The sequence below is a fragment of the Haliotis cracherodii genome, unplaced genomic scaffold, assembly GCF_022045235.1.
Source record: "Haliotis cracherodii isolate W230 unplaced genomic scaffold, xgHalCrac1.p SCAF_30, whole genome shotgun sequence".
Classification (NCBI taxonomy): Eukaryota; Metazoa; Mollusca; class Gastropoda; order Lepetellida; family Haliotidae; genus Haliotis; species Haliotis cracherodii.
In genome coordinates, this window is record NW_027266287.1 from 768404 (window position 1) to 792700 (window position 24297).

Consider the following 24297-nt stretch of genomic DNA (forward strand, 5'->3'; position numbering starts at 1 on the left):
CCGGCTCCACGGGTGAGTTGGTGCATACCATCCACTAGCTCTACAGGTGAGTCGGTGCATACCATCCTCTAGCTCCACGGGTGAGTCGGTGCATACCATCCACTAGCTCTACAGGTGAGTCGGTGCATACCATCCTCTAGCTCCACGGGTGAGTTGGTGCATACCATCCTCTAGCTCCACTAGGGGGCATGGGTGGCCCGGTTGTATAAAGCAGCGCGATTCGCTCTGCAGAGTTGCGTCCCTTGGGCACGCCAGAAAGCTGTGATTGTGGGTTCGAAGCCCGGTTCGCCCCGATTATGTTTCTAGGTTTGTCAGCACCATACCTGTGCTCGTGGGTTTCACCGAAGTGGTAAACGTCTGAGACCTGCATTACTTCAGGCTTTCCTCCCACATTAAGCTGACAAGCAGTGATATGACTGAAATAATGTTAAAAGCGGCGTTAAACCCAACTCACTCACTCACTCTAGCTCCACAGGTGAGTCGGTGCATACCATCCTCTAGCTCTACAGGTGAGTCGGTGCATACCTTCCTCTAGCTCTACAGGTGAGTTGGTCAGTGCATACCATCCTCTAGCTCTACAGGTGAGTTGGTCAGTGCATACCATCCTCTAGCTCTACAGGTGAGTTGGTCAGTGCATACCATCCTCTAGCTCTACAGGTGTGTTGGTCAGTGCATACCATCCTCTAGCTCTACAGGTGAGTTGGTCAGTGCATACCATCCTCTAGCTCTACAGGTGAGTTGGTCAGTGCATACCATCCTCTAGCTCTACAGGTGAGTTGGTCAGTGCATACCATCCTCTAGCTCTACAGGTGAGTCAGTGCATACCGTCCTCTAGCTCTACAGGTGAGTCAGTGCATACCATCCTCTAGCTCTACAGGAGCTATCACCCCTGACACATATTGGGCTGCAGTTTGTTTTAATTTTGATCAAGTCAACATAAAGGACAGCAACAAGTCTGTTAGCGATGACATTCGAAAGTGTGACATGATTACTGCTTGTGTTTTCAGTTGTTTGTGCAGCTTGGAACGTGTTTCCCCGACACCTGCAGTAACCGAGACGTCATGATGATACTCAATGGAGGTTGGTTGTACCCTCATGTCTTGATACAAAGCATATAGCTTGTTGACTATACATCTAGTGGATACAGTGTATATATCTTGTTTATACTGACTATACATCTTGTTGATACAGAGTATATATCTTGTATATACTGACTATACATCTTGTTGATACAGAGTATATATCTTGTTTATACTGACTATACATCTTGTTTATACTGTCTATACATCTTGTTGATACAAAGTATATATCTTGTTTATACTGACTATATATCTTGTTTATACTGACTATACATCTTCTTTATACTGACTATACATCTTGTTGATACAGAGTATATATCTTGTTGATACAGAGTATATATCTTTTTTATACTGACTATACATCTTGTTTATACTGACTATACATCTTGTTGATACTGACTATACATCTTGTTGATACTGACTATACGTCTTGTCTATACTGACTATACATCCTGTTTATACTGAGTATATATCTTGTTTATACTGACTATACATCTTGTTGATACTGACTATACATCTTGTTGATACAGAGTATACATCTTGTTGATACAGAGTATATATCTTGTTGATACTGACTATACATCTTGTTTATACTGACTATACATCTTGTTGATACTGACTATACATCTTGTTTATACTGAGTATATATCTTGTTGATACTGACTATACATCTTGTTTATACTGACTATACATCTTGTTGATACTGACTATACATCTTGTTGATACTGACTATACATCTTATTTATACTGAGTATATATCTTGTTGATACTGACTATACATCTTGTTCATACTGACTATATATCTTGTTGATACTGACTATACATCTTGCTGATACTGACTATACATCTTGTTTATACTGACTATATATCTTGTTGATACTGACTATACATCTTGTTGATACAGACTATACATCTTGTTGATACTGACCATACATCTTGTTTATACTGACTATACATCTTGTTGATACTGACTATACATCTTGTTGATACAGACTATACATCTTGTTTATACTGAGTATATATCTTGTTGATACTGACTATACATCTTGTTTATACTGACTATACATCTTGTTTATACTGAGTATATATCTTGTTTATACTGACTATACATCTTGTTGATACTGACTATACATCTTGTTTATACTGACTATACATCTTGTTGATACTGACTATACATCTTGTTTATACTGACTATACATCTTGTTGATACTGACTATACATCTTGTTGATACTGACTATACATCTTATTTATACTGAGTATATATCTTGTTGATACTGACTATACATCTTGTTGATACTGACCATACATCTTGTTTATACTGACTATACATCTTGTTGATACTGACTATACATCTTGTTTATACTGAGTATATATCTTGTTTATACTGACTATACATCTTGTTGATACTGACTATACATCTTGTTTATACTGACTATACATCTTGTTCATACTGACTATATATCTTGTTGATACTGACTATACATCTTGTTCATACTGACTATACATCTTGTTTATACTGACTATATATCTTGTTGATACTGACTATACATCTTGTTGATACAGACTATACATCTTGTTGATACTGACTATACATCTTGTTGATACTGACTATACATCTTGTTTATACTGAGTATATATCTTGTTGATACTGACTATACATCTTGTTGATACTGACTATACATCTTGTTTATACTGACTATGCATCTTGTTTATACTGACTATTTATCTTGTTGATACTGACTATATATCTTGTTGATACTGACTATACATCTTGTTGATACTGACTATACATCTTGTTGATACTGACTATACATCTTGTTTATACTGAGTATACATCTTGTTGATACTGACTATACATCTTGTTTATACTGAGTATATATCTTGTTGATACTGACTATACATCTTGTTTATACTGACTATACATCTTGTTGATACTGGGTATACATCTTGTTGATACTGACTATACATCTTGTTGATACTGACTATACATCTTGTTGATACTGACTATACATCTTGTTTATACTGACTCTATATCTTTTTGATACTGACTATACATCTAGTTGATACTTAGTATATATCTTGTTTATGCTGACTATATATCTTGATCTTGTTTATACAGGGCATATAATATAGAACATGTATATTGTTGATATTTTTTGTCATTGTTAACTATGTAATTGCTTTCAAATATATTTCTGGTTAGTCATGTACGTATTAATAAACATTTTTCTAGTTGTAAACTATGTATGTATTTGCAAACATTTTTCTCGTTAACCATGTACATATTTACAAACATTTTCTAGTTGTTAAAAACAGATTGTACCCAAATTTTTTTGCATTCTTACAACGTAACTCAAATAAACTACCGAGCATTTCACGATGATAGACCAAACATAATGTAAATTTAAATCGCACTATTAACACAATCTTCATCTCAGAATTACATGTTTACCCGCCTCTGTAATACTGCTCAATGTGTCAATAATTTTTATTACACTTACCGACATTAGGCTTTGTAAACAACGACCAGTTGGCATTACTACGCAAAGACACAGCCGTAGAATAGATGAAGAAGTGTTAGAAACAAATTGAAGCTAAGTGCATAAGTGCAGTCATACATGTCATCAATAAGAAATTTTCTATGATTGTTTATGTTGACTGCTGTACACATCAACCTCTCACTGAAGGAAATTACATATGTCTATCTGACCCGTGAAGATCCGGGGTAGAATAGGTCTTCAGCAACCCATGCTTGCCGTAAGAGGCAACTATGCTTGTTGTAAGAGGCGACTAACGGGATCGGGTGGTCAGGCTCGCTGACTTGGTTGATGCATGTCATCGTATCCCAATTGTGTGGATTGATGCTCATAATGTCAGTCACTGGATTGTCTGGTCCAGACTCGATTATTTACAGACTGCCGTCATATAGCTGGAATATTGCTAACAAACAAACAAACAAACAAACATATGTCTATCTGGCATCCACTGTGAGAAGCTTGTGAGCTACATTATTGACAACTTTCTGAATACAAATATTTTCTTGATATCTTTATGAACTTTGCTCTTTGTTTATGATTCTGTTGCTTTATAGATGTCAGAACTTTAGACTGGAATCACACCAGTCATTCTCGATTAGCTGGTGGATTATATCTACGTTGACATGATAAATACCACTGCTTTGTTTCCAAACGTATTCGAAAGAACTCTTGGAGATTCGGGATAGGTCCCCAGCAACCAATGCTTGTCGCAAGAGGCGACATAATGGATTGGGTGGTCAGTTAGTGACTTGGCTGAAGCATGACACCATATGTTTCTGTTGTGTGGAGGGATCAGTGCTCATGATGTCAATCACTGGATTGTTTGGTCCAGAATTGAGTGAGTTACAGATCGCTGCCATATAGCTGGAATATTGCTGAGTCAAACAACAAATTGTAATATTTCAATTTTATTCTTTTGTTGTGTGAAGTAAGAGGTGTTGAGTGAGTGTGTATAGTTTTACCCAGCTTTTAACAATACTCCAGTCATATCAGGGTGTGTGTGGGAGGGACACCAGAAATGGGCTTCACACATTGTACCCATGTAGGGAATCAAACCCAGGTCTTCGGGGTGAAGAGCAAACACTTTAACCACTAGGCTACCCCACTCTGTAAGGTAATGGGAGAAATCCATATGTTACTTTCATGTAAAAAAAACATTTGTTGATAAACACATAATCAAAACAGCAGTATGTTGTCCAGCAAAAAGGTTCATAATATGTTTTTCTTGCTTTGAAAAGTAATTATCACTTACGTTTAAAAGATGTCATAAATGTTTGATAAATGTTTGTAAATGTTTGTAAATGTTTGTAAATGTTTCAGTCCTAACAGAAATAAGCCCAAACTTGACAGTAAGCTCCGTCATCTGCCAGAAGAGAGAGTTACCCATCGACTCTGCAGCCTCAGTTGTCATGTAAGTATGTCCCTGTAACCATAGTAACTTGACAGTAAGCTCAGTCATCTGCCAGGAGAGAGAGTTACCCATCGACTCTGCAGCCTCAGTTGTCATGTAAGTATGTCCCTGTAACCATGGTAACTTGACAGTAAGCTCCGTCATCTGCCAGGAGAGAGAGGTACCCATCGACTCTGCAGCCTCAGATGTCATGTAAGTATGTCCCTGTAACCATGGTAACTTGACAGTAAGCTCCGTCATCTGCCAGGAGAGAGAGGTACCCATCGACTCTGCAGCCTCAGTTGTCATGTAAGTATGTCCCTGTAACCATGGTAACTTGACAGTAAGCTCCGTCATCTGCCAGGAGAGAGAGGTGCCCATCGACTCTACAGCCTCAGTTGTCATGTAAGTATGTCCCTGTAACCATGGTAACAGATAAAAGATACAAAAGGATCTCTTAGAATGATGTTTTTTTAATCTGTGTTTTACAGAGTTGTGCTGAGTGTTTTCGCTCTCCTCCTGTTGGCTGGAACGGTGTTCGACATCGTCTACATCCAGATGCCCAAGTGGAAAGCTGAGAAACTGGAGGTCCCTGTGTCGAGCAACAGTAAATACGGCTCTGATCTCATGGGACGGTCGGACGACAGCTTGTCACCAGGGGAGCAGGCTCCGCTGCTCAGTGAACTCCTCAACAGGCAGGTAGAGGAGGCCTACAGTCCAGGTGCGTGTTTTGTGATTAGTTGGTAATGGGTAGATGGTGATTTGTGATTGGTTGGTGATGGTGGATGGTGTTTTGTGATTGGTTGGTGATGGTGGATGGTGTTTTGTGATTGGTTGGTGATGGTGGATGGTGTTTTCATGATTAGTTGGTGATGGGTAGATGGTTTTTTGTGATTGGTTGGTGATGGTGGATGGTGTTTTGTGATTGGTTGGTGATGGGTAGATGGTTTTTTGTGATTGGTTGGTGATGGTGGATGGTGTAATGTGATTGTTTTTTTATGGTGGAAGGTGTTTTGTGATTGGTTGGTGGATGGTGTTTTGTGATTGGTTGGTGGATGGTGTTTTGTGATTGGTTGGTGATGGCAGATAGTGATTTCTGGTTTTGCTGTCGATGGTGGATGGTGTCTTGTGATTGGTTGGTGATGGTGTTTTGTGATTAGTTAGTCATGGTGGATGGTGTTTTGTGATTGGTTGGTCATGTCAGATGGTGTTTTGTGATTGGTTGGTGATGGCGGATAGTGATTTCTGATTGGCTGTCGATGGTGGATGGTGTTTTGTGATTGGTTGGTGATGGCAGATAGTGATTTCTGATTGGCTGTCACTGGTGGATGGTGTTTTGTGATTGGTTGGTGACAGGTGGATTGTGTGTTGGTGGCAAGATGTTTTTCTTAAGCATTCTCTGTCTACACCAGTGAGATATTGTGTGGCAGGTGTTGGTGGCAAGATGCTTCTGGCCTTCTCTGTCTACACCAGTGAGATATTGTGTGGTAGGTGTTGGTGGCAAGATGCTTCTGGCATTCTCTGTCTACAACAATGAGATATTGTGTGGCAGGTGTTGGTGGCAAGATGCTTCTGGCCTTCTCTGTCTACACCAATGGGAGCAAGCTGCTCAGCACAAAGCAATCCTCCGACAGCCTGCGCGCAGTGCACGGGATACGCTTCATCAGCATGTCGTGGGTCATCCTCGGACACACCTACTTCTTCGGGCTTACAACATTCAGTACGTACTCTTTACACTTCAACAGAATGTCACAGTCACAAAACTTGAACTATCATGATCAAAGTTGACATTTATTAAATATGTTTTCATTTGGTATGAGGCCAACGTACACTATTATGACAAATTATTTACCTCCAGACCACGATTAGAATGAAAAGCAATCTCATTATAATCAGATCTTAGTTCTCGCTATCGCTAAACAAAGATCTGAGGACATCCAATTACGGGTCACGTCAGAATGACCTTTTATCCAACCAACCAATCAGAGTGTCGCTTACCAGATCATGAAAGTGACAGTCGAAATGTGTTTTCTAATCATGTAACCACAATATATTTAACATGGGGTATTCTGAATGACAGTTACGGGTTTAATGATTATATCCATACAATCTAGGCTATCTATAAGCCATTCCAGCATATGTTCCTCTTATCAGTTTTAAACTTTTTAATCGAGAATACGTCAAAATATATTTCGAAGCATAGTCGCCAGTTTGAAACTAGTGTTGTAAAGCTCGAGAAAGCTGCCTTCTGATTGGCCAATGTCGATTTCTTGTCAGTCATTTCATTAGTTGGTCAAAATTCATGGAAGGTCGTTCTGACGTGACCCGTAATGGGATGTCCTCAGATCTTTGTTTAGCGGTAGCAAAAACTAAGATCTGATTTTAATGAGATTGAATGAAAAGGGGTGGTGCAGATAAATAAAATGAAATTAACATATTTCAGGAAACAGTTTGCATTTGTCAGCCAAACATTGGTCACATACAGTCAAGTCTCGTTAATCCGACACTCGGCTTTATCTGACACTCGGCTTTATCTGACACTAATGATGGGAACTGATTAAGTCAGTGCTATTTAGACCCGCTCATCCGACAGTCTCGCACTCCGACTCTACACACTTAATTTGCAACGAATTACCGAAATGACTCAATGATCAGTCTCGTTAATCCGACACAGTGATCAGAGTACTCCGTGGTCATCTGCCCGGGAGGACACAGCCCGTGTTTTGATGCGAGATGAGTCGGCAAGTAGTAGCTGCATATTACAACGTCTGCAGAGATAAACATGCTTAACAAAAAACAATTAATACTTTAAATAAACAAAACATGCTTAGATTAAATAATCAAGTCTGGACCAGACAATCCAGTGATTGACACCATGAACATTGATCCACGCAATTGGGATCGATGACATGCATCAACCAAGTCAGCGAGCCTGACCACCGGATCCCGTTAGTTGCCTTTTGCAACAAGCATAGTCGCCTTTTACGTCAAGCAAGGGTTGCTGAAGACCTATTCTACCCCGGAATCTTCACGGGTCTTGTAACCATGTGGTCGAAATTTAGTCATGATGTTTATCGCCAGTAAAGTGATATTTCTTGATAAGCTCACTTGCAGTGTTTGTCATTACTCCACAGGCTATTCCTTATAGCTGGAGTGGCTTGTTATCACTTAATAAGTATTACCACACACAGCTATCTATGTATCGAAACTTTCTTTTTAAGCTTTGTATCATCGCGATATTCGTGATTCTATTTCAATTGATGAGGACAACAGAATCCCATTGTGACTTGATGATGAAGATGAGGATGAGATTGATAAAGTTCATGCTTTCATTTTGTTTATTCCAGGAAATGTTGTAACAGAGTTACCTAACCTGGTGAGTCGCTGGACATTCGATGCCATCGATAACGCCACCTTCTCCGTGGATACGTTTTTCCTTCTGAGGTTTGTATCTTCAGTCCAACTTGACCCACACACTGGCTTCATTGCATCCATGAGAATAATGACTCCATATCACTTTCGTCGAAATTTTGTTGTGAACTTAAAATGTCAGTGAAACTTTTATTTGTTTAAAATGTAGAAATTTGCTTGTCATAAAAGTAAAGAAATGGCAAGCAACTGAAAAAATATTCTTATCCCTACAGTCTAGAAAAACTTTATATTAAACTAAAAATCTATATTTCTGGAATCTTGCAATACAGAGATGACATTGTCATCCAGACCCAAGAAGGAAACACTTTAACACTTTATCTACATGACAATGCAGTGTTGACAGTGAGGGGGAGTAACTGCTTTTCTTTGTCATGTCAGAATGTATTTTTATTTTTTCCTCCCACCAATCTGAATTTTTTGTTTAATCCATAAACCAACGCAAAAAAAGGTCTAACAGCTTTTTGGATTCTGATCAGTACCATATAAAAACCAAAAGTAGAATAAATAATATATACGACAGAGTTCAACCCATTCACTTATGTTTTGCTGTCGAAGGCCTTTGATGGTTAACAAACTCACTGACATGAAGGAAAGGAAATTAGAAAAAGATAAAAAGACATTTGACCATTGTTTTAAGGCTGACTCAGGTTCACAATTTGGTGATGTCCCAAGATCTGGTAAGCAATATCATTAATTGCTGTAGGGATCTGATATAGTTCCTGTTCCTGACTTCCATTCTAAGTAGGATTGTTGTGGCTACCGACACTATACCCAGTGATCCCGGTGACCCCAGTGACCGTAGTGACCCTGACCCAGACCCTAGTGACCCAGACCCAGTGACCCTGACTCAGACCCAGTGCCCCCAATGACCCAGTGACACCAGTGACCCTAGTGACCCTAGTGATCCTGACCCAGACCCTAGTGACCCAGACTCAGTGACCCCAGTGACCCAGACCTAGTGACCCTGACCCAGACCCAGTGACCCAGGACTAGTGACCCTGACCCAGACCCAGTGACCCTAGTGACCTGTGACCCTGACCCAGACCCTAATGACCCAGTGACCCTGACCCTGACCCAGACCCTAATGACCCAGACCCAGTGACCCTGACCCAGACCCCAGTGACCCTAGTGACCCTAGTGACCCCAATGACCAGGCGACCTCCCAACTTAAAATTGCGTATTTCATTCATGAACTGAAAGTTTAGCTCACCTGACTGAAAGTTCAAATGCAATATTCAATATGGTGGCTATGGCAGCCATAATCAAAATCCACTGCTCAGACATTTTACTTTCAAAAGGACTCTAATAGTCTCTGTAGATCATGAAATTGTAACGGAACGCAGATGTGTTTGCCACATGACCGCAATGCAGGGAACCCTGCTGTGTTTCAGTGGGCTGCTAGTGGCGTACCTAGCACTGAAGGAGCTGCAGAAAGGTGAAGGTCGTATCAACTGGTTCATGTTCTACTTCCACAGATACTGGAGGTGAGGCTGTCATCTTCTGTTCTTTCTGGGGTTTTTTAGGGGTGGCTTGGAGACATTTTGCGGATCTTCATAATTTTATTTATATCTGAAACAGACCAGGCACAATTTAAGTTTCTAACAGCATTGGAATCTTTGCCTTCGTTTGTTTGACAATGAACTAACATAAACTAATAGGCATGTGAGACACGCTTATATCACTCAGTCATGAGTGAGTGAGTGAGTTTGATTTTACGCTGCTTTTAGCAATAACCCAGCAATGTCATGGCAGGGGCAACAGAAATGGGCTTCACACATTGAACCCATATCGGGACTCTAACCCGGGTCTTCACCATGATGAGCTAACGCTACAACCACTAAGGTACCCGACCGCCCCCACTTTGTCATGAACTGAAATCAAAATGTGTCACGAAATTTGATTAAATGCTTGAAAAACTTAAAACTGATAATTAAAATTGATAAGCAAAAATATTTAAACCTGTGGAAACATGAAAGTGTATAAATCACGGTATGCGTCCAACTGTTTCAGGCTGACGCCGCCCTACATGCTGTTCATGATGGTGTATGTTGTGCTATTCAAGTACTGGGGGAGTGGGCCGTACTTCCCCCAGACGACTCCCGACCATGTATGCAAGAGCAACTTCTGGGTGAACATGCTTTACCTGCAGAACATTATCAGAGCCGACAATCAGGTGAGCTTCTCATGTAAAGCATCAAAAACAGGAAAGTAGCATTTGATTTTATATATTTAAAAGCGTTTCTTTTATCTTTTTGCTCAAATGAATTCTGAAGTATTTTGACAAGATCCACAAATGATGTAGATATTTATTAATGTGTTTGATCTTCATTCAGTTCAGCTGCACTGAGGTCTAAGTTTGCTGTGACAATGGTTGTCCGTTGTCATCTGTCCATTGTCATCTGTCAGTCAATCTGCCTGTCCATGGACAATCGGTCTGTCCATTGTCGTTCTATCTGGCCAATGTCCAAATGACTGTCCATTGTCCACCTGTCTATCCATTGTCTGTCAATCTGTCTGTTCATTGTCTGTCCATCTGTCACTCCATCTGTCTGTCCACCTGACTGTTCATTGTCCACCTGCTGGTTCATTGTCTGTCCACTTGTCCGTTCATTGTCTCTTCATCTGTCTGTTCATTGTCTGTCCATCTGTCCCTTCATGGTCTGTCCACCTGTTCATTCATTGTCTGTCCATCTGTCTGACTGTTCATTGTCCACCTGTCCATTCTTTGTCGGTCCATCTGTCTGTCCACCTGACTGTTCATTGTCTGCTCATCTGTCTGTTCATTGTCTGTCCACATGTGTTTTCATTGTCTCTCCATCTGTCTGTCCACCTGACTGTTCATTGTCCACCTGCCTGTTCATTGTCTGTCCACTTGTCCGTTCATTGTCTCTTCATCTGTCTGTTCATTGTCTGCCCATCTGTCCCTTCATGGTCTGTCCACCTGTTCATTCATTGTCTGTCCATCTGTCTGACTGTTCATTGTCCACCTGTCCATTCTTTGTCGGTCCATCTGTCTGTCCACCTGACTGTTCATTGTCTGCTCATCTGTCTGTTCATTGTCTGTCCACATGTGTTTTCATTGTCTCTCCACCTGTCTGTCCACCTGACTGTTCATTGTCCACCTGCCTGTTCATTGTCTGTCCATCTGTCCCTTCATGGTCTGTCCACCTGTTCATTCATTGTCTGTCCATCTGTCTGACTGTTCATTGTCCACCTGTCCATTCTTTGTCGGTCCATCTGTCTGTCCACCTGACTGTTCATTGTCTGCTCATCTGTCTGTTCATTGTCTGTCCACATGTGTTTTCATTGTCTCTCCATCTGTCTGTCCACCTGACTGTTCATTGTCCACCTGCCTGTTCATTGTCTGTCCACTTGTCCGTTCATTGTCTCTTCATCTGTCTGTTCATTGTCTGTCCATCTGTCCCTTCATGGTCTGTCCACCTGTTCATTCATTGTCTGTCCATCTGTCAGACTGTTCATTGTCCACCTGTCCATTCTTTGTCGGTCCATCTGTCTGTCCACCTGACTGTTCATTTTCTCTTCATCTGTCTGTTCATTGTCTGTCCACATGTGTTTTCATTGTCTCTTCATCTGTCTGTCCACCTGACTGTTCATTGTCCACCTGCCTGTTCATTGTCTGTCCACTTGTCCGTTCATTGTCTCTTCATCTGTCTGTTCATTGTCTGTCCATCTGTCCCTTCATGGTCTCTCCACCTGTTCATTCATTGTCTGTCCATCTGTCTGACTGTTCATTGTCCACCTGTCCATTCTTTGTCGGTCCATCTGTCTGTCCACCTGACTGTTCATTGTCTGCTCATCTGTCTGTTCATTGTCTGTCCACATGTGTTTTCATTGTCTCTTCATCTGTCTGTCCACCTGACTGTTCATTGTCCACCTGCCTGTTCATTGTCTGTCCACTTGTCCGTTCATTGTCTCTTCATCTGTCTGTTCATTGTCTGTCCATCTGTCCCTTCATGGTCTGTCCACCTGTTCATTCATTGTCTGTCCATCTGTCAGACTGTTCATTGTCCACCTGTCCATTCTTTGTCGGTCCATCTGTCTGTCCACCTGACTGTTCATTTTCTCTTCACCTGTCTGTTCATTGTCTGTCCACATGTGTTTTCATTGTCTCTTCATCTGTCTGTCCACCTGACTGTTCATTGTCTACCTGCATGTTCATTGTCTCTCCATCTGTCTGTCCACCTGTCTGTTCATTGTCTCTCCATCTGTCTGTCCATCTGTCTGTACATTGTCTCTCCACCTGACTGTTCATTGTCCACCTGTCCATTCATTGTCTGTCTATCTGTCCACCTGACTCTTTATTGTCCACCTGTCTGTTCATTGTCTGTCCACCTGTCTGTTCATTGTCTGTCCATCTGTCTGTCCATCTGTCTGTACATTGTCTCTCCACCTGACTGTTCATTGTCCACCTGTCCATTCATTGTCTGTTTATCTGTCCACCTGACTCTTCATTGTCCACCTGTCTGTTCATTGTCTGTCCACCTGTCTGTTCATTGTCTCCCTATCTGTCTGTCCACCTGATTGTTCATTGTCCACCTGTCTATCCATTGTCTGTCGTCTGTCCATCTGTTTGTCCATCTGATTGTTCATTGTCCATCTGTTCATTGTCTGTCGTCTGTCCATCTGTTTGTCGATCTGACTGTTCATTGTCCATCTGTCTGTTCATTGTCTGTCAATCCATCTGTCCATTGTCTGTCGTCTGTCCATCTGTTTGTCGATCTGACTGTTCATTGTCCATCTGTATGTTCATTGTCTGTCAATCCATCTGTTCATTGTCTGTCCATCTGTCTGACCACCTGACTGTTTACAATGAGTAGTTTCTTCAGAAATATGCCCAATTTCTTTCAAAGGTGGTGGAAATAAAATGAAAATCAAAATAACCAGACATCACTTTTTGTGTCATAGAAGAGAAGATAAATTGATTGTTTGATGGTGTTCTGTAAATAAATATTTTGTTGGATACACCCAGAAAAAAATAGATTGTTATCAAAAACATTGTCTCCTATTTTCAGTGTATGGGATGGGCGTGGTACCTAGCAAACGACATGCAGTTCTACATTCTCAGTCCTCTGATATTTGTGCCCTTATATTTGTGAGTAAAATCATCTGGCTGACGAAAGGTTTTCTAACAGACCGAACCTGTCTTTTCGGTCTTTTGCTGAGTCTGTAACATGCAAGAGTTATACGGAATTACCAATTCTTATTGATGCAGCACTGCATTTCTGAGAGATGTCTGTCTCCTGGCCATGGGTAAAGACCATGGGTAAAGACCATTGGTAAAGATCGTGGGTAAAGATTGTGGGTAAAGACAACCGGTAAACACCATGGGTAAAGATAATGGGTAAAGATCGTGGGTAAAGACGATTGGTAAAGACCACAGGTAAAGACCATGGGTAAAGACCATGGGTAAAGACCATGGGTAAAGACTATGGGTTAAGACCATGGGTTAAGACCATGGTTAAAGATAATGGGTAAAGATCGTGGGTAAACACCGAGGGTAAAGATCGTGGGTAGAGACCATGGGTAAAGACTGTGGGTAAAGACCATGGATAAAGATCATGAGTAAAGACCATGGGTAAAGATCGTGGTTAAAAACCATGGGTAAAGACCGTGGGTAAAGATTGTGGGTAAAGATCATGGGTCAAGATTGTGGGTAAAGACCCGGGGTCAAGATCATGGGTAAAGACCATGGGTAAAGATTATGGGTAAAGACCATGGTCTTTACCCCTGTGTGGTGTAGTGTGATGTTTACCGTAAAAGGCGATTATGCTAGAGGCAACTAACAGGATGGGTGGTCAGACTCGCTGACTTGGTTGATCCATGTTATCATATCCCAATTGCGTGGATCGATGCGCATGATGTCAATCACTGGATTGTCTGGCCCAGACTCGATTATTTACAGACCGCCGTCATACAGCTGGAATATTGCTGAGTGCGGTGTTAAACAACAAACAAACAGACAATGATTGATGATGTGATGTGATGTGATGTGATGTTGCAGCTCCAGAGTGCTTGGTGCTGCAGCAGCCGGCGTGTTCCTCCTCGCCACCTTCATCACGACGGGGGTGGTGGCAAGCTACTACTCCCTCCCCGCCAGTATCAGCGACATCTTGGGGGGAAACCCAGGGCAAGTAGAAAACAGCCGTCATTGAAACCATGGCGATCCTTGGCTGATGACAAAACAAATTTGTTGTTTGGTTAGGGAGCCAAGGGGATCCTAACATGAATGTTATAGGAGCCAAACCTAAGTTTATGGGAGCCAACAGATATCTTAAACAGATATTGTCACCAGTTATGTTCCTTTTAATGATTTAAGTCGCATGTGGCCACCAAAATGGTCGCTACTTAGAGTATTACATACCCAGTGCCATGTTTGTCTCCTGTTTTGATTTTTTTGGAGAATAATTTTTAAATAACGCCTGCTTGTCTCTCGATGTGCAACTGCAAGCAGATTGCATGCCCAGTGTGTAGTCCCCTGTCTCCATGTTGTGATGCCAGCAGGATGTGTGTCCATTGTGTAGTCCCCTGTCTCCATGTTGTGATGCCAGCAGGATGTGTGTCCATTGTGTAGTCCCCTGTCTCCATGTTGTGATGCCAGTAGGATGTGTGTCCAGTGTGTAGTCCCCTGTCTCCATGTTGTGATGCCAGTTGGATGTGTGTCCAGTGTGTAGTCTCCTGTCTCCATGTTGTGATGCCAGCAGGATGTGTGTCCATTGTGTAGTCCCCTGTCTCCATGTTGTGATGCCAGCAGGATGTGTGTCCATTGTGTAGTCCCCTGTCTCCATGTTGTGATGCCAGTAGGATGTGTGTCCAGTGTGTAGTCTCCTGTCTTCCATGCCTGTCTCCATGTTGTGATGCCAGCAGGATGTGTGTCCAGTGTGTAGTCTCCTGTCTTCCATGCCTGTCTCCATGTTGTGATGCCAGCAGGATGTGTGTCCAGTGTGTAGTCTCCTGTCTTCCATGCCTGTCTCCATGTTGTGATGCCAGCAGGATGTGTGTCCAGTGTGTAGTCCCCTGTCTCCATGTTGTGATGCCAGCAGGATGTGTGTCCAGTGTGTAGTCCCCTGTCTCCATGTTGTGATGCCAGCAGGATGTGTGTCCAGTGTGTAGTCTCCTGTCTTCCATGCCTGTCTCCATGTTGTGATGCCAGCAGGATGTGTGTCCAGTGTGTAGTCTCCTGTCTTCCATGCCTGTCTCCATGTTGTGATGCCAGCAGGATGTGTGTCCAGTGTGTAGTCCCCTGTCTCCATGTTGTGATGCCAGCAGGATGTGTGTCCAGTGTGTAGTCCCCTGTCTCCATGTTGTGATGCCAGCAGGATGTGTGTCCAGTGTGTAGTCTCCTGTCTTCCATGCCTGTCTCCATGTTGTGATGCCAGCAGGATGTGTGTCCAGTGTGTAGTCTCCTGTCTTCCATGCCTGTCTCCATGTTGTGATGCCAGCAGGATGTGTGTCCAGTGTGTAGTCCCCTGTCTCCATGTTGTGATGCCAGCAGGATGTGTGTCCAGTGTGTAGTCCCCTGTCTCCATGTTGTGATGCCAGCAGGATGTGTGTCCAGTGTGTAGTCTCCTGTCTTCCATGCCTGTCTCCATGTTGTGATGCCAGCAGGATGTGTGTCCAGTGTGTAGTCTCCTGTCTTCCATGCCTGTCTCCATGTTGTGATGCCAGCAGGATGTGTGTCCAGTGTGTAGTCCCCTGTCTCCATGTTGTGATGCCAGCAGGATGTGTGTCCAGTGTGTAGTCCCCTGTCTCCATGTTGTGATGCCAGCAGGATGTGTGTCCAGTGTGTAGTCTCCTGTCTTCCATGCCTGTCTCCATGTTGTGATGCCAGCAGGATGTGTGTCCAGTGTGTAGTCTCCTGTCTTCCATGCCTGTCTCCATGTTGTGATGCCAGCAGGATGTGTGTCCAGTGTGTAGTCCCCTGTCTCCATGTTGTGATGCCAGCAGGATGTGTGTCCAGTGTGTAGTCTCCTGTCTTCCATGCCTGTCTCCATGTTGTGATGCCAGTAGGATGTGTGTCCAGTGTGTAGTCTCCTGTCTTCCATGCCTGTCTCCATGTTGTGATGCCAGCAGGATGTGTGTCCAGTGTGTAGTCTCCTGTCTTCCATGCCTGTCTCCGTGTTGTGATGCCAGTAGGATGAGTGTCCAGTGTGTAGTCTCCTGTCTTCCATGCCTGTCTCCATGTTGTGATGCCAGCAGGATGTGTGTCCAGTGTGTAGTCTCCTGTCTTCCATGCCTGTCTCCATGTTGTGATGCCAGCAGGATGTGTGTCCAGTGTGTAGTCCCCTGTCTCCATGTTGTGATGCCAGCAGGATGTGTGTCCAGTGTGTAGTCCCGTCTCCATGTTGTGATGCCAGTAGGATGTGTGTCCAGTGTGTAGTCCCCTGTCTCCATGTTGTGATGCCAGCAGGATGTGTGTCCAGTGTGTAGTCCCCTGTCTCCATGTTGTGATGCCAGCAGGATGTGTGTCCAGTGTGTAGTCCCCTGTCTCCATGTTGTCCCCTGTCTCCATGTTGTGATGCCAGTAGGATGTGTGTCCAGTGTGTAGTCCCCTGTCTCCATGTTGTGATGCCAGCAGGATGTGTGTCCAGTGTGTAGTCCCCTGTCTTCATGTTGTGATGCCAGCAGGATGTGTGTCCAGTGTGTAGTCCCCTGTCTCCATGTTGTGATGCCAGCAGGATGTGTGTCCAGTGTGTAGTCCCCTGTCTCCATGTTGTGATGCCAGCAGGATGTGTGTCCAGTGTGTAGTCCCCTGTCTTCATGTTGTGATGCCAGCAGGATGTGTGTCCAGTGTGTAGTCCCCTGTCTTCCATGTTTACTGACACTAGAGACTATGTATCGGCAGACTATGGGCCGAATGTCAGGAATCAATCCTCATGCTATCAACCACTGGTCTCAGGTCTCTTGAATAATTGCAAACTGTGACACAAAACAGCATTCACTCACCTGTTTCATCCCTGAGTAGGGGGCATGGGTGGCCCAGTCGTATAAAGCACCGCAATTAGCTGTGCAGAGTTGCGTCCCTTGGGCACGCCAGGAGCCTATGGTTGTGGGTTCGAATCCCTGTTCGCCCCGATTATGTTTCTAGGTTTGTCAGCACCATGCCCGTGCCTGTGGGTTTCACCGAAGTGGTAAACGTCTGAGACCTGCATCACTTCAGGCTTTCCTCCCACATTAAGCTGACACGCCGTGATTTGACTGGAATACTGTTAAAAGGGACGTTAAACACAACTCACTCACTCACTCATCCCTGAGTACTACAAATAGTGTAATCATTTAAAAATGTGTACATTGAAATCAGTGTTATGTTGTGTGGCTTGTTTGAAAAGTACATTCGGTTTGAGTAATGATCACAAAGACAGTTAACTATCCATTCTTGCAGGGCTGTGAACTTTTCGACAAAGTACTACTTTAAGCCCTGGTGTCGGATGGGACCCTACATCATCGGCCTCGTTGCTGGCTACATCCTCTACACAACTAAGTGCAGGATTAGGATGAACAGGGTGAGAATTTTCATCTGTGACTCAGCACCAAGCATTGTTTGTTTGTTTGTTTGTTTGTTGTTTAACGCCGCTCTCAGCAATATTCCAGCTCTATGACAGCAGTCTGTAAATAACTGAGTCTGAACCAGACAATCCAGTGAGTGACATCATGAGCATTGATCCATGCAATTGGGATACGATGTCATGCATCAACCAAGTCAACGAGACTGACCACGTTAGTCGCCTCTTAAGACAAGCATAGTCGCTTTTTACAGCAAGCATGGGTTGGTGAAGACCTCTGTAGCCTAGTGGTAAACTCACTGGGCTACAGATATGAAGGTTGAATTTCGATCCATGGGAATAAGAAAACATTTATCATTTGATTTTACATTTCATTACATTCTGTTCAAAAGTAAAATAAATTTCCGGGGAGAAACATTCATATGTTACAATATTAACAGAGGTTGTATTAATGAAATCCCTAGGAATTTATATAGAATCCCAGCAATATTATAACTATAATATAGCAAAATTTGCGGGGATGACAATATTTCCTGGATATTATGAGATTTTACCCAAATGGAGAGAACAATAGGATGACGTGACTGGAGGTTTTATAAGTGAATGTAGGACAGCCTTATACGCACTGACCCCATCAACAGGAGTGGGAACTACCCGCACACATGACGCAATAACAGTTTTGCTCAATGAGAATTACTGAAAATAATTGTAGCTGACATTCTTGTCTCCATGAGTGAAATAGTCCAGATGTTGGATGTGATGTTTCAGGTCCTGTGTCTGCTAGGGTGGGCATCAGCTGCTGCTATATGTCTGGCAGTACTGTACGGCCTCGACGGCGCCAATCACGGTCATAAGCTGAGCCATGGGGCCAACGCTTTGTACAACACTGTCGGACGCACGGCCTGGGCTGTGGGCGTGGCCTGGGTGATCGTCGCCTGTGCCACAGGGAATGGGGGTGAGAAGACAGGATTAGGTGTTGATCTTCCCTTAATCCGAGTGCATATCGCGATATAAGTACAATATTCTTTTGATTAAATTATCAAAAATTCAAAAATCAAAACATATGAATACAAAAATAGAAATCTTACCAATACAAATAAAAAGAAATTACATCAACACTAAAACTCACAATACGGTAGATATGTGTACCCTACTGAACTCACACACGTGAGTCCAAATGAGGGACAGGTCAGCCATAATAAATTAATCGCTAGATTACCATCAACCTATTTTTCAAAACTAGGAAGAGAGTTTTTTAAATTTTTTATCTTTATTTTTGATTAGTCGTCAAGTTGAACACTGGACACCTTGGTATAAACAATGGATGATAGAAATAAAAAGATAATAAATTCAACAGTAGCAGTCGGATGTAGATCTATCTGTGTCAAACCTGTGTCGTTTTCCCTGCCCCAACACGTACTCATGTTATTAATGAATTTATCCTCAATTGAAATTAAGTGATTAACTAGTCAAGTTCCACACAAGCAAACTTATTAAAGATCTGACACAAGAGTCACAGACTCTGGCAAAGGAAGTCATACCAGTCTTTAATGGTTTCCAACCCTCTCATATTTTCAAAATAGCGAGCACCATCTTGACAGCTGACTGCAAGCAGACGACAGTTAGGTCGCACCGATAGGCCGATAGACCAGTGGATGGATGGCGTTGATGATAAACTAGCAATGAAATTATTATGGCCTTTACCGATGTTCATGCAGAGAGACATCAGAGCGGAGTAACATCAATTACTAAACTGTATTTCACATACGAGTGTTATCATTTCTTAATTATCCCCCGCCCCAACAAGGGGATATAGAAAAGGGTCCCGTCCATGTGTGCGTGTGTGTGTGCGTGTGTGCGTGCGTGTGTGCGTCCCGAAATCGTTTCCGGAGCATAACTCAGAAACCATTAAATATTTCTCTTCAAAACTTTGCTTGTCTATCAGACTCATGCTGAACTGGTGCCTTTTGCTATTTAGGAATTTTATTAATTTTTACTTTTTACGTTTCCATGGCAACAAGTTGGACTTAGGTTCTATAAGGGTGGTGTTCGTTTCCGGAGCATAACTCAAAAACTGTTAAATACTTTCTTACAAAACTTTGCATGTCTACTAGGCGCATACTGAACTAGTGCCTTTTGCTATTTAGGAATTTTATAAATTTTTATTTTAGAATTTCTATTGCAGCTATTTTGAAATTGCCTAAGAGAAATGTTGGGTCAGTTACCTGGTTTGGGACCATAACGTGTTAAAATGGCGGGGGATATAGATGACTTCGTCGACTATACGCTTGTTTCCCATTATTTCTTGATCCTTTTGAACTGCCCTTCAGAAAAAATGCTCTTATCACGACTGCTGTCTTAGAAAACCACAATATTGTCAAAGGACATCAACAATCTTCAACTATGACATCATTTCTAGGGTGATGTCATTACGACCTCACATCACTATAGGATACATGAATGGACAAAAATGGCGGACCGCCCGCTACCGCTTTCTTCACAATGGTCCGCGCCAGTGGGTCGACCTCATACATACAGGGTTAACCATCAGGTCACGACTTAACTTATCCTGGCTGACCAGTCGCTCCATCTGTTGTTTTATCGCCAACTTAGCACAGAATTTCTCTCACACATGAGCTCATAAACAATTTATGACTTGTTATCAAGTTGTGAGCGCATGTTCGAATCTCCAGAAATGACGTCATGATAGAACAATATTTTCTCCTGAGATAAACCACGCTTCGTTCTTTATTTTTCTTTGTGATTTGTCTCGTAGCCATCTTATATTTCACGAAAAAACATTGTACTTTTATGACGTCATTTTTGAAGATTGGAACAAACGCTTGCAACCTGATGACAACATAAATTGGAAGAAGTTATTTTTGAGGGAAGTGTCTAGTGAGTTGTTCCCCATAGGTGTCTACTAGATGAAGCTGGGCAAAGCAGATAAACGCAATGGTCTTAAAGATTGGACGAGATATGATAATCGGTACTGGGAGAAAAGGTACAGATAACCAACATTATTTACAGCCTCTTTAGGATCCGACTAAATTGTTCAAGCTTTAAAAATATTTACCCGTATTTAAATAATGAATACAATCTGACCTCAGAATGTCAGACAAGTTCATTATATGAACAGGGAAATTTTAGTATCTCCTGGATATTTTCACAATTTTTAAGTTGATTATCTGTACCTTTTCTGCCAATTGTCAGCCTGCAGTGTTTTATTGTATAACCCCTTAATGCTGAGCGCCAGACAGGGTAACAACCAGTACCATCTTTTAGCGTCATTTGGTATAACGTGGCCGGGGATCAAATCCTGGACCTTCCACTCTCCGGCTGGACGCACTACCACTAGACCATTGAGACATCAATCTGCAGATAAATGTGATGTGACTGCTGAATGAAATGCTCACTTGCAGGCTTCGTGAACACCCTGTTGTCTTGGGAGGCCTTCATCCCTCTGAGTCGCCTGACATACTGCGCCTACCTGGTGCACCCCGTCATCATGGAGCTGTACTACTCGTCTCAACGCCAGCTGTTCTACGTCACAGACCTCAACATGGTGAGTGACCAGCTTTCTTCCACCTGCCTGGGTGAGGCTAAAGTATACAGGGAGGTACCTGGTCCACTAGGTCGACCTGCCTGGGCAGGGCTGGAATATACAGGGAGGTTCATGGTCCACTAGGTCGACCTGCCTTGGCAGGGCTGGAATATACAGGGAGGTACATGGTCCACTAGGTCGACCTGCCTGGGCGGGGCTGGAATATACAGGGAGGTACCTGGTACACTAGATAGACCTGCCTGGGCAGGGCTGGAATATACAGGGAGGTACATGGTCCACTAGGTCGACCTGGCTGGGCAGGGGTAGAATATACAGAGAGGTATATGGTCCACTAGGTCGACCTGGCTGGGCAGGGGTAGAATATACAGAGAGGTATATGGTCCACTAGGTCGACCTGGCTGGGCAGGGGTAGAATATACAGAGAGGTATATAGTCCACTAGGTCGACCTGGCTGGGCAGGGGTAGAATATACAGAGAGGTATATAGTCCACTAGGTCGACCTGCCTAGGCGGGGCTGGAATATACAGGGAGGTTCATGGTCCACTAGGTCGACCTGCCTAGGTGGGGCTGGAATATACAGGGAGGTACATGGTCCACTAGGTCGACCTCCCTTGGCGGGGCTGGAATATACAGGGAGATACATGGTCCACTAGGTCGACCTGCCTAGGCAAGGCATAGATGGAATATTCAGGTGAATCTCCCAAGTGGCAATGTCTGAGTGTAATAATCTGTAGGTGTCAGTGTTGCGACACTTGGTGTTGAATTCAACAGCTCCACTTTGTCCACTTCCAGGCCTATGCTTTCCTGGGCAACATGGGCGTGTCGTACGGCATCGCTGCCATCCTCTCCCTCACGTTCGAATCACCCATGATGGGACTGGAAAAGGCACTCTTCCACAAGAACAAGAGCAACTGAGTGAACCCACAGACTCCAACTTCTGGACCAAGACACATCCCTGCCAAGATGGCTTATGAAAAAATAATTCAACTCTATGAATGGCAAAGTACAAAAATTATTCAACTCTATGAATGGCAAAGTACAAAAATAATTCAACTCTATGAATGGCAAATGTACATCATGACATCGTGTTGGCACAGCAAGGCAATTCCAAGCAGCACACCTGGAGCCACACATGGAGCCACTGGACTGGCCTTCATGGAACTGAGACAACAGCATCCCCTTCTGCAGCCTGGGAAGTTTGTTTCCAAATGTGTTTTTAACTTTTACACAATTCGACAGTATTATTATGCAGTTGATCAATGGCAGCAGCCATGTTTTTAATAGTGCCAAGTTGACATAATTTGCCAAGGTATATATTTGTTAAATCCGCGCTTACTGACAATGTTCCAAATATGTTTACACGATTCTTCTATAACCTATTTTAAAATTAGAGTTGTTTTGACTGTCAGCTGTGATAAATATGGAAGGTCCCAATCCATGACCATGAGATGCCCGTGTCAAGAATGGTTTGTCGGCTGACGTATGTAGTGTTGTCATGGCAATATCCTTGTTATGTTATTTTAACACTCTATTTCTACTTACGTGATTCTAGTTGTTGTTTATGAGAGAAGGATGCTATTGGTCCCAAGTACAAGCATGCATCTGTTTTACATTAAGATTTGACTGTTTATGTTTTTAAAGAGCTCCACGAATGAACATTTGGGCCATTTTTTATGAAGAGATCACATTGAATTTTTGTAATTTCAAAATAAAAGAACTGCTTCAGCATCTCAATATTTGCCAAAACATATTCTGCACATGTGACTTGTTTGATGTGATAAAATATATAATTGATGTCTACATAATTATTACTGGGTGGGTGGGTGAATGGGTGGGACGTTAGGGATGGTGGGTGGGTGGGACAGTGAATGGGTGGGGTGGCAGGTGAGTGGGGGGATGGGTTTGATGGTAGGTGGATGGTTGGATGGGATTGTTTGTTCAGTGTGTGGTTTTGATAGTTTCTGAATGTGTTTACACAGCCCATAGTTTGTTGTGAGAATCCATTCTATATTAAAATTCATGACCATATTTCAAAACCATACATGTGTATGAAGGGTGCTTGTGTCTACTTTTGTTGTAAAACTTTCAGGAAGTAGGAAGTACCTCCTGTAAATGGATAGCAACTTCTTGTATTCTCTGCCACGTTGTTTCAGAGCTACTTCAGCAGGTGAATGAGTTCTTGCTCCTTCATTAGGTGAATGAGTTCTTGCTCCTTCATCAGATGAGGGGGCACGGGTGGCCCAGTTGTCTAAGGCGGCGCAATTCGCTGTGCAGAGTTGCGTCCCTTGGACACGCCAGAAAGCTATGATTGTGGGTTCGAATACCGGTTTGCCCCGATTATGTGCTCGTGGGTTTCACCGAAGTGGTAAACGTCTGAGACCTGCATCACTTCGGGCTTTCCTCTCACATTAAGCTGACACGCCGCGATATAACTGGAATATTGTTAAAAGCGGCGTTAAACCCAACTCACTCACTCATCAGATGAAGATGAAGTGGCTCTGAAACGTTGTGTCAAAGAATAAATGAAGTTGCTATCCATAAAAAGTGGCATGTATTCATGTTCTTCCAACTCCCAAATGCCTGTGAAAGACTACTGCCTGTGTTGGCATTCACTCAAATGGCAATGGCAAAAACTTGGATACACTTTAATGCAGTGATGTTTTCTGATATTTTTACCATTTTAGTCAACCTGACATGAAAGGGCGTGTGAGCGTATGTCATTGCAAGTTGTCGTTGTTCTTAAACTCTTTATTCCCCCTTTAACTACGACCA

General features: G+C 42.8%; 1 protein-coding gene across 1 annotated transcript in view; it reads left to right on the forward strand.

The window, feature by feature from the left end:
* LOC139476997 (nose resistant to fluoxetine protein 6-like) overlaps window positions 1–23331 on the forward strand; it is a 33757-nt gene extending 10426 nt beyond the window's left edge. Inside the window, exons 4-16 of the mRNA XM_071259556.1 lie at window positions 1008–1080; window positions 4938–5028; window positions 5499–5728; window positions 6560–6727; window positions 8355–8451; window positions 9831–9923; window positions 10450–10612; window positions 13473–13552; window positions 14462–14587; window positions 17840–17960; window positions 18729–18915; window positions 21383–21525; window positions 22318–23331. Of these exons, the coding sequence (XP_071115657.1) occupies window positions 1008–1080; window positions 4938–5028; window positions 5499–5728; window positions 6560–6727; window positions 8355–8451; window positions 9831–9923; window positions 10450–10612; window positions 13473–13552; window positions 14462–14587; window positions 17840–17960; window positions 18729–18915; window positions 21383–21525; window positions 22318–22440 (1695 nt within the window). The 3' untranslated portion in view covers window positions 22441–23331. The remainder of the gene's footprint in view (window positions 1–1007; window positions 1081–4937; window positions 5029–5498; window positions 5729–6559; window positions 6728–8354; window positions 8452–9830; window positions 9924–10449; window positions 10613–13472; window positions 13553–14461; window positions 14588–17839; window positions 17961–18728; window positions 18916–21382; window positions 21526–22317) is intronic.
* The last annotated feature ends 966 nt before the right edge of the window (window positions 23332–24297 follow it).